Source organism: Medicago sativa, chromosome 2 (assembly GCF_051527215.1).
Source record: "Medicago sativa cultivar Bolivia chromosome 2, Bolivia_mono, whole genome shotgun sequence".
Classification (NCBI taxonomy): domain Eukaryota; kingdom Viridiplantae; phylum Streptophyta; class Magnoliopsida; order Fabales; family Fabaceae; genus Medicago; species Medicago sativa.
In genome coordinates, this window is record NC_140750.1 from 10,205,614 (window position 1) to 10,220,131 (window position 14,518).

Sequence of the window (14,518 nt, forward strand, 5' to 3'; positions counted from 1 at the left end):
AATTTTGGCTCTAAATTTGCATCATTAAATGCTAATCCTCAACCCTAAAATTTTGGCTCTAAATTTGCATCATTAGTTTGTGATTATCCATGCTACCTCAACAAAAACCCTAATATTTTCCTCTTTTTTTCTTTTACCCATCCATGATTTTTCTCGAGGTTCGTTCCCGTTAAACCTTTCTCTCTTCCTTCTTTGTTTTTTCTTCACCGCTTTCCATATAAATTCACAATCACTCCTTTTTCTTTTCATTTCAGGATCTTTGACAATTACTGCTTCAATACCTCCTTCAAAAATCTCGCTTCTTCTCTGGTAACACTTTTTTTATATATGCATTTCTCTGTTTTTTATTTTTTCTTCTTAATCCCTAATTTCAATTCAATTTATACCACGGGATACCAATTATTTCATCTCTTATACTTTACTTATTACAGTCTATTCAACCTGTGCGGCGCACGGGTCAACAATCTAGTAAAATCAGAACAACTCTTAAGTACCCCTCTTGTGCCTGGAATTTAGGGGAAAACATTTCTGATTCTTGAAAAAATCCAAAAATTTCATTGTTTAGACCAATTTTTCATTTTTTTTATATAATTTTTCACATTCTCTAAAAAAGCCAAAAAAAATTGTGTTAGTTTTATTTGCTTTTTAGACTTTTTTGTCGTATTTTTATGATTATATTTAAAAGGCTTTATCGTTTTTTTACTTTGTCTTTTGGTTGTTTTTAAAAGTAAAGTTCAAAATTGCTTAAATGAGAGAGATTCTGATTGCTGATTATATATAAATATATTTAGGATTATATAATCCGAACACATCAAAATTGTGTTTGAATTGTATAATCCGAAACCACATTTAACATTTTTATATAATTTTGACAATGATACGTGATTTGTTTTCTACAAAAAATAGTGTAAAAGTAGTCGTATATAATCTTAAAAAAAAGTGATACACGCATATAAAGAGTGTATTTGAGACATTGTGCGACAAAATTAGATTTTTAGTCTCTTAATTTAATTTTAGGTAATAATTTGGTCATTTGTCTGTTTTTCATTTCAATCTTGCCTTTTTGGTCCATATTTGTATATGAATTTTCAAGCTTCAAATTTATAGTTTTATTTTCTTATGACCTTCATATATGTTTGCATTAGAGTATTAGATTTGAAGCTTGAAAAAGATAAAATTAAAATGGAAAAAAGATAAATGACCAAACTGTTATTTGAAATTAAATTAAAAGACTAAAAATGTAATTTTTTGTGCTCGTTAGGTATCCAAATGTTATTTTCTTCCCGTAGAGGCATCGCATAGAAAGAGGGTATCTATTTGCGGTCTGGATAGTTTTAGTGAAGAGGACAACAAGTCATTGTTGAGATAAAATCTAAAAATCCTTTATTGATGTTTTAATGATAACAAACCTTGTGAAGTAAATGATAAGTTTTATGAATATTAAGCTACTGATGTTTGCACTTGAGCTTTTGTTGAAAGGATAAAAATCAATTGAGGTGGACAAACTAGAATCAACTTACATCAACAAGTGCATTATTTATACTCAACGATGAAAGAACAAAAATACTGAAAAGTATCACCACAATAGTATCAGAAGCTTCATGATGATATTGAAAGACTATTGTTTTCATCAAAGGAGATTTAATCGAAGGTTATGATTATCTTTTTATTTAACTTGTGTTTTTAAGTGTTCTATTTAGTCACATGTTAAATATTAAAGGCGCGCAACAATCGTCAATTTTTGTTCTCATACAACGTAACAAATTTTGAAAGCCAAAAGACCTTCTCACACGCAAAGAAGAGAAAAATGTATAGTTTGGTATATTGCAATTTAAGGCATCAAAGGTCATTTAATTGACATTTTAAATGACAAATATGGAACGGTTGAAACAACAAGATTTTAGTAAAATGGCTTTCGACCAATAAGGAAGTGACACCTCATTAGCTCTTGCACAAAACAAGCATACAATTTTGCTATCAAGAAATACAAAGAAAATGGTTTTGGTTTTGCTTGTCTCCAATACTACTCTATGTCCAATCCAATGAGAGAAACAAGCACACAACAAAAGTTGGCTTTTCTCCTTTTACAGCAAGAATTCACTAGCCTTTGGATAATTTTGTACACATGGATTTACCTACCTTAGAAAGAAAGAAAAAACACTACACATAAGGTGAAGGTCACAACTAATTGCTGGCTTGCATATTATCAAGTTACACGTGAGAACATAAAACTTGTCCAAAGCTTCACACAATTTTTCTAGCTTATGGAGGTACAACACACGTGGGACTCAAGGCTCTTCTAAAGAAATTGAGAGTTGTTGCTAGCTGTTTACACACATGTGAGACTAAAGGAATTTGAATTAAAGTATCATGTGCACGTGAGAAGAATTAAGAAAGGCAGCAAGGATACCTCTTTCATTACAACTTGAAGCACCTCTCTGCCTATAAATATTGAAGCTCTCAGCTGAAGGAAAGTAACCGAATTCTTTTGAGAAAGCAGAAGCATACAAAGTTCAAATACTCATAAGCTCTCACTGAATTTTTGAGAAAGCAAGAAGCATACAACCTGCAAAAATTCCAAAGCTCTCTCTTTTCATATTTCAGTTTTAGTAACTAAAATTGCTCTTTTGCTTTGAGCCTTTTTAGTGAAACACATTTTTAGAGAAGCAAAGGCATAAACATCTAAATACTCCAAAGCTCTCTTTTTGTTCTTCATCTTAGAATCCTAAAAATTGCTCTTTTGTTTTGAGCTTTTTTTAGTTTAGCACAAATATTTTATTTGGTCCAACTAAGAATTTATTTCTTATTGGGTTGTATTAGCTTGTTGATAACAAGTGTGTAAAACAAGGGTAAAATTACTCGGTTGCAGAAAAGATCAGGAAGATCTAGCAAGGGGTAATTGTTACTCGTTTGTTTGTTTGGTTGTAAAAGCTTGTAGGTAACAAGTGTGCAAAAAAAACAAGGGTTAAATCACTCGTTTGTAGGGATAGATCAGGTAGATCTAGCAAGGGTGATTTGTACTCGTTTGTTTTTTGGTTGTAAAAGCAAAGGTAGATTTACTCGTTTGCAGGAAAGATCAGTCGGATCTAGCAAGGGTAAAAGTTACTCATTTGTGTAAAAAGAAGACTAAAGAGGAGTTGTGGTTAACGTAACTTAACGCAACTACCTAGTGGAAAATCTCACAGTATTGTGGGGACTGAACTAACCCATATTGGGGGAACCAGGATACTTCTTGTGTGTGATTTTCTTTTTCCCTATCTCTTTTATTTTTATCACACACTTCACAATATTATTGTTTTATTAACTAACATACTAACCTAATCCAAGTATATATACTTGAGAATTTTTATCAGGCAATTTTTAAACAGGTCACAATTCAAATCCCCCTTTCTTGTGAAAATATTTACTTCAGTCATGGTGCATGTTTGGATTACCGTTCGAACACTCAAAACGTGCGTTTGGAGCAGTCAAATGCGGTTTGACGAAAAACTTTCATGTTTGACTTTCATCCATATGAATTGCCTCCATACCCAAACTCACGGTGGACCCGAAGTTACGATTTGGAGCTTTTGCGTTAGTCAAAATCGATTCTCAGTTTCAATTTTGTTTTTCAAACCATCTTCCCTTATAACCCTTTCTTTATAATTGTCCTCTCTGGCTAAAGAACAACAAAGTTGTTGTGCAAGAGGAAGAAGAGGGCTGTACCAGAATACCAATAGGCTGTACCAGAAGAGGAGGAAGAGAACAAAGCTGAGATGCAGGGAAGGAATTAGAAATTGATTGTTTCCTGTGAGAAATTTGGACTCTTATAGGGAAGAAATTTATTGCTTCCGATGGCATCTCGGCTTGTTTTTTCATTTTGTCGGTGGTATCTCAATTCGATTTTCACTACAAGTGGGTGAGTAACCACCGAGTTGGCATGCTATCCTCTTTTTCTTTACTTTTTTTATTGGTGGTGACCGGAGTTTGAACTTCAGACCTTACATATATTTTGCATTGTCCCTAACCAACTGATCTAAGTTCATGAGGACATTCTCTTTTTCATTACAGTATAATTTTTTTTTAATTTTTTTTTACAATATATAAACTTATCCTATGATGCTTATATTACATTTAAAATAACTCTGTCAGAAAAAATACTAAAAATAATTCTTCTAAATTCATATTATTATTAAATGAACTTGTGAACAAATAATATTTCTTTACTAATTTTATGCAAGAGGGATGCTATGGACAGGCGATTTTACAGTCGCTATTGACACATGCTTCCTTATTGGGCCACGTTGCAGTTTTTTTAAATGTGGTTACCGGATTACCGGCTCTCTCTTTTGCATAGTTTAACACTTTTTTTTCCTCTTCTAAAAAAGACACATTTTTTCTGAATAAAAAAACTCCCTGGAAACAACTTTCACAGTCGTCCTTAATCTTTCACTTTGTATAAAACCACCATGGCCGGTGGTGCTGTGATAGTTCTGTTCCAAAAAGACTCCAACAAAGTTTAAGATCGAAAGCTTTTTTTATGGGAATTATACAGTGAAGGAAAAAGGGGTTATGACGGTTCCTTGAGTTTTGATGGTGATGTGGCTTTTGTTGTTTCTTTTACCAATTTTCTCAATAGATCTTCTCTCTATTGATGTCAAAAATAAAAGATCTTCTCTTGATAAAAATAAAAAAGAAAGGAGATTCAGTATTAAAATACCAGTTTTCATTGAGCAAGGGTGAGGTTAGTGGGTGTAGGGATGCTTGATGGAGAGCGGTTGTTGGTGATTTGCAGTTGACAAAGAAAGAAAGAACGAGATGAATGGAAAATGATGGCTAAAAAGAAAAAAAGAAAAAAGAAACAGAGAAAACCGGTTGCCCTTTACATGGCTAAAAGAGAGGATGACGTGGACGTATAATTGGGAGAGTGTCTAAAGAGAGAGTGCATAAGCGGTTGTCGCTAGCATTCCTCTTTATGCAATTATACTAAATTTAATTATTCAACATAAGCTTAATGGGTTCGGAAAACATATGTTTGAATGATGATCTATGTAACACCCTATTTCTATTAAGCGGTAAAACGCGCGAATACATCAGAAATATTCTAGAAATAGATGCTACGTCTCAAAACAAACCCAACAATATCGTGCATATATATAATATCTCAACGATCACAGCGGAATTCAAATCATAAACTTCAACATATACATGCCAAGGTCAATAAATCCTCAAATGAAAATACTTCAAATCCGACAAGTGGACAATAGCAACAACATAGCAACAGAATCCAAAACAACAAATAGACGCTAAGCCTAATCAGAGCCTAGATACTACGACACTGACACGACAACGGAGAAAGCTCCCGTCGTCCAAACATCCAACAAGCAAACTCACCAAGCGTCTAGTCCTGCACAACGTCTACCCATCCATACAGACAGGTAGGCGGTTGAAACCACTGGGGGTAAGTATTACATTAATCATAATCAAACTATAATAGACAGATGTATAATTATAAAAGAGTTCACAAGTATTTGCATGCATGTTCAACATCAATCATTCAATCATACAAGCAATACAAGTATACACTTACCACCCATCATTAACAATCTCAAAAACAATCATCTGACAATTCAATTTATGCAATGCGCCTAGACTTGACACATATATGCATGTGGTACCAAATCAACAACAATGGATGCAACAAAAACATCCAAGTAAGAGTACACCTCCTCTTACTATGTAAAAGTACACCTCCTTTTACATTTCAACAACAACAACAACATGATATGATGCATGGACATATAGCAATGACTCGATAATGCACAACTCCAACATAACAACTATCAAAACAATGTAAAAGTACACCTCCTTTTACATTTCAACAACTCAACAACATTGCATTATCAAGAATCATGCCCATACATTCAACAATCATAGCTCACATAAGGTTCATCCACATTCATCATCATCAATTTACAATTCGTTTCCATTTACATCACATAAATCAAGTAAAATGGAATAACACAACAATTTATGATAAACATCATTCTCAACCTTCCACAATCATTCAAACACAATTATTTAATCATATGTGACCATTCACAAAAGATTCATAAGACTTTAGTCCTTCAAGATTCATTTCTACTAAGTTCGTCTCCAAAAGTCACCTTTTAAAAATAATAGAATTTATGAACCAAAACCAACTCTACAAGCTCAATTGCCTATGCCATGTATTCTCACAAGTCGCTTATAGGTGCAGTAGAGGATACATAAGCATTTCATCGGCCAAAAACAACGAATTCATAAAAATCACAAAGTTCGTCTCACTTTTCCACTTTTTACAAAATTTTCCATTTTCAAAGCAAAACAAGTTAGATCCCTCACATCATAGTTTAAATACTACTAAACACCTTAATTGAACTCATAAAATATAAGTTTCGAAGATTGGAAACAATCCATGAGGTTTGGGTCGACTTAGAAATAGTTATGCGGAATTTTCGTAAAATTTCACCAAGACCACCTTGGAGTATTTTCATCATAACTCAAAAACCAAGAATTATTTTCAAGTCAAACCAAAGCCATTGGAAAGCTAACAAAATTCTCTACAACTTTCATGTTTACACCGAAAACCAATTCAAAACAGAAACGTGCGAAAAAGACACAAGAATGCGAAACAGGGAGTTCTGTCCTGTGCAACTCGCAACTGCGAGTAGCTCCCAGGAAGCCACTCCTGCTCGCATCCAACTCGCAGCTGCAAGTGCAGTGCGAGTTGTGACAGTAGTTTCGGGAAAAAGAGCCATTTTCACCCCAAAACCTCAATTTTGACTCCCCAATGCCCAAATTTGATTCCAAAGTTTGTTTAAACATTTCTAAACATGAAAAGACACACAAAATCATATACAACTTGCCCCAAACCATTCTCTTAACCAAAATCATCATTTGACCCATTTTCATGAAAACTTCAAATAAACAACACAAGTTCAAAATTATGAATACCCAAGGTTCAATTCATCAACAACATCATCTCACAACATCAACAGCAACTAAACGTCATGAATTTACCACCAATTCAACAACTACAACATAATTCATCAACTATTTCACTCAAGAACATGTTATATGTATATAAACCCATTTTGTCATGCAAATTCAACAACATCAACACAATTATCATTCAATTCACATACCCAAACATTGCATCACAACATAAGCACGAATTTCACCATTAATTTCACAAATAATCAATTATTCAAGTAAGCACTTATGTAAGAAGTTAGGGTAGAAGCTACAACTAAGTGATTATGAGTAAAGACTAACCCCCTTACCTCTAACACCAAGAATCCTTAATTCAAGCTTCAATTTAGCTTCTAGATGGTGAATCTCCCTCTTGCCTCTAACCCTTGTTCTTGCTCTTCTCTCTAGTTTCTATCTCTTCTCCTCTCCAATGAAATGAAATGAAAATGTTGTAACCCTATCTCTTCTCACTAACATTAGTTTATAAAGGCTCACTTAATGGGCTTATCTCACAAACCTTAATGGGCCTAACCCATTTCTAATTCAACCTCAAAAATGTTACTACTCACTTACCGGTAAAATACAACGCTAACGGTCACTTAACGGTAATTAAAATAATTACTACACCCTCTCTAGTAACTAGGTAAAATAATAACTTCCACTAAACACTAAAAAAAATAACTTTCTGCAAAATTACAAAATTGCCACTGCCCTCAAAATGACCAAAATGCCCCTAAGTCCAAAATGACTAAAATACCCTTCTACACCGAATTCTACGAATCCCGACCAAAAATACACACAGAGGCAAATAATCACATAAGAGCACTTATAACACACATAAATAAATAATAAAATAAAACTAGCGAAAATCGGGCTGTTACAATCTAAAATGAGAATGGGTTCTCTCTAAGTGTATGTTTGGGGACACGTTTTTCTCCTCCAAACTTGCGTTTCAACAGCAAAACGCCGTTCTGACCCTTTTTGTGTTGTTTGGCAGACAAAAAAAGCAATTACTAGAATCGTACGTTTGCCTTCAAAACGCCAGTACAGGAGAAGCTGAAATTCATAGCTTCCACGGCAAATCAAAATCACGTTTGGATTTCAATTTTCAATGATTGGTACACTTTACCAAATTACCCATGACTTTCTTCTTCACCAACCCAGGTCTTGCACTCAAACCAACTGCAGGTTGCATTTTAGCTCTAAAATTCACAATCACACAGATCTGAATTTCCCTCTGCACTAATTGATGAAAAAATGGTAGAATGAAATGAAATTATTGAGAGATGGAGGAAGAAGAAACGGTAGCAAAGTATTGAGAGATGAAGATGGGTGTAGAAACCATTGAAGAAGGTTGTTGAGAAATGGAACACGCGTTGGTGTATTGAGAAATGGAAGGGACACAGTGTAGAAAGTAGAAACTTTTATGAAGAAAGTTTGGTAGAAATGGAAGGGTCACCGACACAGTAAATCTGATTTTCCCAATTTTGTATTGAAAGTTTGGGTTGGGTTTTTTTTTTTTAAAGAAGAAAGTTGGGTTGGGTTGTAGTGTTTTTTTTTTTTTTGTTATAAATATGATGATCATTTTATCACACGTCTAAATACAACCTTCACAATGTTATATAAGATTGTTTTTATTTTTATTTGAGGGAATATAAGAAATTTTATGTTTAGGGGTATTTGGTCATTTTACATTCAAAATCAATTTTGATTCAAACTATCCAAACAACATCAACTAATAAGAATCACTTCTATAAAAGCATATCCAAACATAATCAATTCACATTCAACTCACTTTTAACCAAAATCAATTCTCTCAAACTCAATTCTATCAAAATCAATTCTCGCCACCGCTAAACCAAACACACACTAATTTTAACTACAATTAAAAGTCCTATAAAAAAAACTATATTGGTCATTACATATCTAAAATCAATTTTGAAACAAACAATCCAAACAATATCAACTCATAAGAATCACTTTTGCGTCAGTGTATCCAAACATAAATCAATTCATTTTAACTCACTTTTAACTAAAATCAATTCTTACTTCAAAAAAAAAAAAAAAACTAAAATCAATTCTATCTAAATCAATTATCTTCACCGCCAAACCAAAGACACACTAGCAATATCGAAATAGATTTTGTAAAAGGAAATCCATACACACATTTTAAAAAGTTAAATCAGTTTTACCTTTGCACCGGACGTTTAAAGAATTTCAACTTGTCGCAGCCAAACGTATACCAGTACTAGTACTAGTACTAGTTGTGTATTGTAATTTGGGTTTAGGGTTTTACCTTCCTGAACTGAACCCTACCACCATGCAACGCTTCTCTCCGCAACGTCTTCGTTATGTATTCTGCTCCTCTACCCCCACCACTGCGGCGGGGTCTCTCGTCACCGGCGGCACTTCCCACCTCCGTCACTTCTCGGCGGGGAACGTGGCGCGCGCTACTGCGGCGACAATTGACAAGGAGCCATGGTGGAAGGAGTCCATGGAAAAGGTTCGCAACGTTGGAATCTCAGCGCACATTGATTCCGGGAAGACGACGTTGACGGAGAGGATACTTTTATACACCGGTAAGATCTACAAGATACATGAGGTTCGCGGGAACGATGGCATTGGTGCGAAGATGGATTTCATGCCAATTGAGAAAAAGAGGGGAATCACTATTCAAGACGCTGCTACGTATTGCAATTGGAAAGGCTCTGAGATCACCATAATTGACACACCTGGTCACGTTGATTTCACCATTGAGGTTGAGAGGGCTTTGCGAGTTCTTGATGGTGCTGTTCTTGTTCTTTGTGGTGTTGCTGGTGTACAATGTCAGTCCATTACTGTTGATCGCCAAATGAGAAGATATCAGGTATATTAGATATAATAGTTGTGGTTAACATTGAGGGATAGGAATCTCTTGCTCATCTTGTGCGTGCTAGAGATTGATTATAAATAAAATTTAGCTGTTAAGAAAAATAATGTAACTAACTATTACATTTAATATCAGGTTCCAAGAATTGCATTTATCAACAAGCTTGATCTACGGGGAGCGAATCCGTGGAAAGTTATAAATCAGGCTAGGTCTAAGCTGAGGCATCATTGTGCTGCAATGCAAGTTCCAATAGGTTTGGAAAATGATTTTAAGGGAGTTGTAGATCTTGTGAAGTTAAAGGCCTATTGTTTTGAAGGTAAATATGGCCAAGATGTTGTTGTTGGAGAAGTGCCTGCAGATATGGAAGCGTTGGTGGCAGAAAAAAGACGCGAACTCATAGAAACTGTGTCGGAGGTTGATGATATGCTTGCTGAAGCTTTTCTTAGTGATGATGAGAACATTTCAGATGCTGATCTTGAGGGAGCAATTCGTAGGGCTACCATAGCGCGGAAATTTATACCGGTATTCATGGGTAGTGCTGGCAAAAACACGGGGGTACAACCACTTCTGGATGGCGTAGTTAGTTATCTGCCGTGTCCGATTGAAGTTAGTAATTATGCTCTTGACCAATCTAAGAATGAGGAGAAGGTTGAGCTAACTGGAAGTCCTGATGGGCCCCTTGTAGCATTGGCTTTCAAGTTGGAAGAAAGGGACTTTGGCCAGTTAACATATCTAAGAATTTACGAGGGCGTCATTCGGAAGGGTAATTTTATTGTTAATGTTATTACTGGCAAAAAGATCAAGGTTTCTCGCTTGGTTCAGATGCATTCTGATGAGATGCACAACATTCAAGAGGCATATGCTGGCCAAATAGTTGCTGTACTTGGTATTGATTGTGCATCAGGAGATACTTTTACTGATGGGTCGGTTAAATACACAATGGCTTCTATGAATGTTCCTGAGCCCGTACTGTCATTAGCGGTACAGCCAGTCACAAAAGATTCTGGAGGGAAATTTTCAAAAGCTTTGAATCGCTTCCAAAGAGAGGATCCTACTTTCCGTGTTTGCTTGGACCCAGAGAGTGGGCAGACAATCATTTCTGGAATGGGAGAACTACACTTAGATATTTATGTTGAACGCATGAAGAATGAGTACAACGTTGATGCTTCAGTTGGAAAGCCCCGGGTGAACTTCAGAGAAACTGTTACTCAACGTGCTGATTTTGATTATTTACATAAGAAGCAATCCGGAGGGCAAGGACAATATGGACGGGTGATTGGATATATTGAACCACTTCCTGCTGGGTCAGGAACTAAGTTTGAATTTGAAAACATGCTTGTTGGTCAAGCTATTCCATCAAATTTTTTCCCTGCAATTGAGAAAGGTTTTAAAGAAGCTGCCAACTCTGGTGCCCTAATTGGACATCCAGTTGAAAATCTCCGAGTTGTCTTGACTGATGGTGCTGCTCATGATGTTGATTCCAGTGAACTTGCCTTTAAATTGGCTTCTATCTATGCTTTTCGAGAGTGTTACGCAGCTTCCAGACCAGTTATATTAGAACCTGTTATGCTTGTTGAGCTGAAAGTACCAACAGAATTTCAGGGAGCTGTTGCTGGTGACCTCAACAAGAGAAAAGGTGTGATTGTTGGCAATGATCAGGATGAAGATGATTCTGTCATTACAGCTCATGTCCCTCTTAACAATATGGTTGGGTATTCTACGGCTCTTCGTTCGATGACACAGGGAAAGGGTGAATTCACAATGGAATATAAGGAACATTCACCTGTTTCTCATGATGTACAGACCCGATTGATAAACGAATACAAGGGCAATAAGGCAGCTGAATGATCTGGCCTTGTTTAAGTACACGGTCCTAAATTTTTGGGAGTAATTACCTAGGAAAAAGAATTGCAGGTTTGGTTCATTTTTTAGGGTCAACAAAATTTTGAAAGCAAATAAAAAGTTGCTATCATTGTGATAGTGTACAATTTGGTGTCACTCCAATCTTAGTTTTATTGGGAAATTTGATTTAATATTAAATTTATCATATATTGGAGTTTTCTTATATTTTAGTTGACACATCTATGCCCATTTTCAAATGTATCATATATGTTCAGCTAGTTTAGATTTTTGTTCACTTATCAAAGTATCTGAAGTATGAGTATTGTGTTCCGTTTCCACATAACTGGGCTGAAGACAATAATATTATCTTTGGTTTTGATAATCAGTTATATAAGATATGTGTCCCTCATATTGAGGAAAATCTCCTTTGGTCTGCGTTTGTAGAGGCAGTAATTGACATCTTGTTTTGTTTTCTTAACTATGCATCGAAGCTGTGTAACAGGTTTCCCTGCTTCTATATTGCTTTCCATTCAAATGTTTATTTTCGATGCGAGAAATTATAGTTGGTATTTGCTGATTTATAATTTGCTTGTAGTGCCAAACAGGCCAGGGTTCTTTTAAGCTTTATGACTGGGATCCTGCATAATTTCCTAGAAGGCTGCGCCTCCAAGTATTTTAAAGCATGTAGTTACAGTTTAGTATTTTGATTGTGGCAAGATTTTCTGTCATCTACATGTTACTGACCGATTAATAAGCAGTTAAATGTTTCTGCAGATATTCCAATGGTTGACAAGTATGCCTATGGACTGGAGGGATATATCCGCCATGGGTGTACAATCCTGACAATTTTTATTGCAATGCCTAATGTTATGTGGATAAATGTATGAACTTGATGTTCTTTTATTTATAGATCTAGTACCATATCTTAAGTGGTCATTAGGTAAAATGAATGCTTTCTTATTACACTGCCCCGTATTGGACTTTATTGTTCTTTGTTATGCTCATTCTCATGGTTGCTAGTTTTGCTATATTGAGATATTTGTTTGTGCTCCAATTAGTTGTGTGATACCTGCAACATTTTTCCACCCCCTCTCTCTGTAATGAATCAGGAATTTCATTAATTAACTAATAAAAAGAATTAAAACCCCCGTTTTCAAGTTTTTACTGAATTTGATTGGTTCATATTTTTTCTTTCCCTTTCTGATTGCCGAAGTCTCGTCTCAGTTACTCAAAGACCCTATGTATTATGTGCATGATCTTGTTGCTCCCAGAAATAGTCTGGAAGAGGAGCTTCTCAAATTCATCTGAATGACATGATCTTCTGTGTAACGAAAGGTTTGTTTCTGTTTCATTTGTATACTTCTAATTTTTGGTTCACTCTTCACCTAAATTATTTGAGTTGTTTTTCCTGAAGAGCATTTTAGAACCTGATCGTTGAGTTATGATAACCTTTTTAGTGTGTTGATCCTCCATCTCAGAGATATGCATTGTGTTTCTGATTCTTATGAAACAAATTAATCAATTGATTCTTTAATTATATCCGTGTAATTAGTACATGTTTTGCTATTTTGAGTTATAGGCTTTAAGTTCCGAGTTTGGAAACTTTCAGTTTGTTTACATTAACCAATCCATTTCAATGATTGCAGATGGAAGTTCTATGACAAAAGTTGAGGTAAACATGCAGGCACCTAAGCTTTTCTATATTCATTCGACATGCTTTGATGCCGGAAAACCCATGGAATTTTTTGCTTGTGGAAGTAACTTGCTGCAGCGTAAGATTCGGTATGCAATTTACACCTCTTCTAAACATCATTTAAAGCGTATTTTGCATTTTTATTCAACAGAAGTAAGCATATTTAATTGCATAGATATATATTTGGCTGTGTTACGGACCTAATGCAAGGGAAAACACCAGCAGGTCACAAGGCAAGTGATAGAAACCAGAACCACACAATGTTAAGAGCAGTTTGCGATGAAACCTAGAGGAACAATGTTTTAAACAATAAATAGTGTCTCCAAAATCGTATTGTTACTTCTTCTTCATGCTTTTAAACAATAAGCTAGGACTAATAGTGTTACTTATTACCTGAATTTGGTTCGACCTGCAGGTCACTTAGAAACCTTGTTAGAAATAAAGTCTAACCAACGATTTCTTAGGTCCCAAGGAACAATGTTGATTGAAGTGAAGCTCCGAGTAACCAGCTTAGAATCAGTCTCAAGCCATAAATTGTGCCAACCTTTGTAGTAAGCAATCTCAATTGCAAACATTGCACCTACTAGCTCAGCTCTGAATGCATTTGCAAATCCTAGATTATCTGCAAAACTGCCCAAGTTATCAGCAAGATGGGACCTAAACGTACCACCACAAGCAGCCATGCCAGTGGTACCAGTAGAAGCACCGTCAGAATTGCATTTGACTTACTTGTGGATTGGTGGCTTCCAAATAACTTCTTTGATTGTTGGAGCTTTGGGAGGGAGAATTCTGACATCAAAAGCTTTTAGCATTGTAAAATCAGTGATGAAGTTGTTTGAGCATTTCTTGGTGTTGTTGCCTGGGAGGTTCACATTTGAGATGATGCTTGCAATAGAATATTTCCAGTGAATTGATGAGTTGTTGAATCTAAGTTGGTTTCTAGCATGCTAGATATTGTTGACTGTGTTGATGATAGCTAGCTGTTAAGACTGTTACTTTGCTCTGGGGAGACCAATTCTTGTCCATCACTTTTCACATACTACTCTCTGATGACTCTATAGGAGGGACATTGACTATGCTTGCAATCCAGTTCCATATGTTTTTGGCATAGAAGCATTCAA

The 14,518-nt window shown here is 35.4% G+C and overlaps 1 protein-coding gene across 1 annotated transcript; it reads left to right on the forward strand.

Annotated features, from left to right (window-relative positions):
- Nucleotides 1-7,350: 7,350 nt before the first annotated feature.
- Nucleotides 7,351-11,911, forward strand: LOC146944391 (elongation factor G-1, mitochondrial-like). The gene is made up of 2 exons (XM_085742773.1): nucleotides 7,351-9,859; nucleotides 9,998-11,911. The coding sequence occupies exons 1-2, from the start codon at nucleotides 9,314-9,316 to the stop codon at nucleotides 11,708-11,710; spliced, it is 2,259 nt and encodes a 752-aa protein (XP_085598899.1). The 5' UTR covers nucleotides 7,351-9,313; the 3' UTR covers nucleotides 11,711-11,911.
- Nucleotides 11,912-14,518: the final 2,607 nt, after the last annotated feature.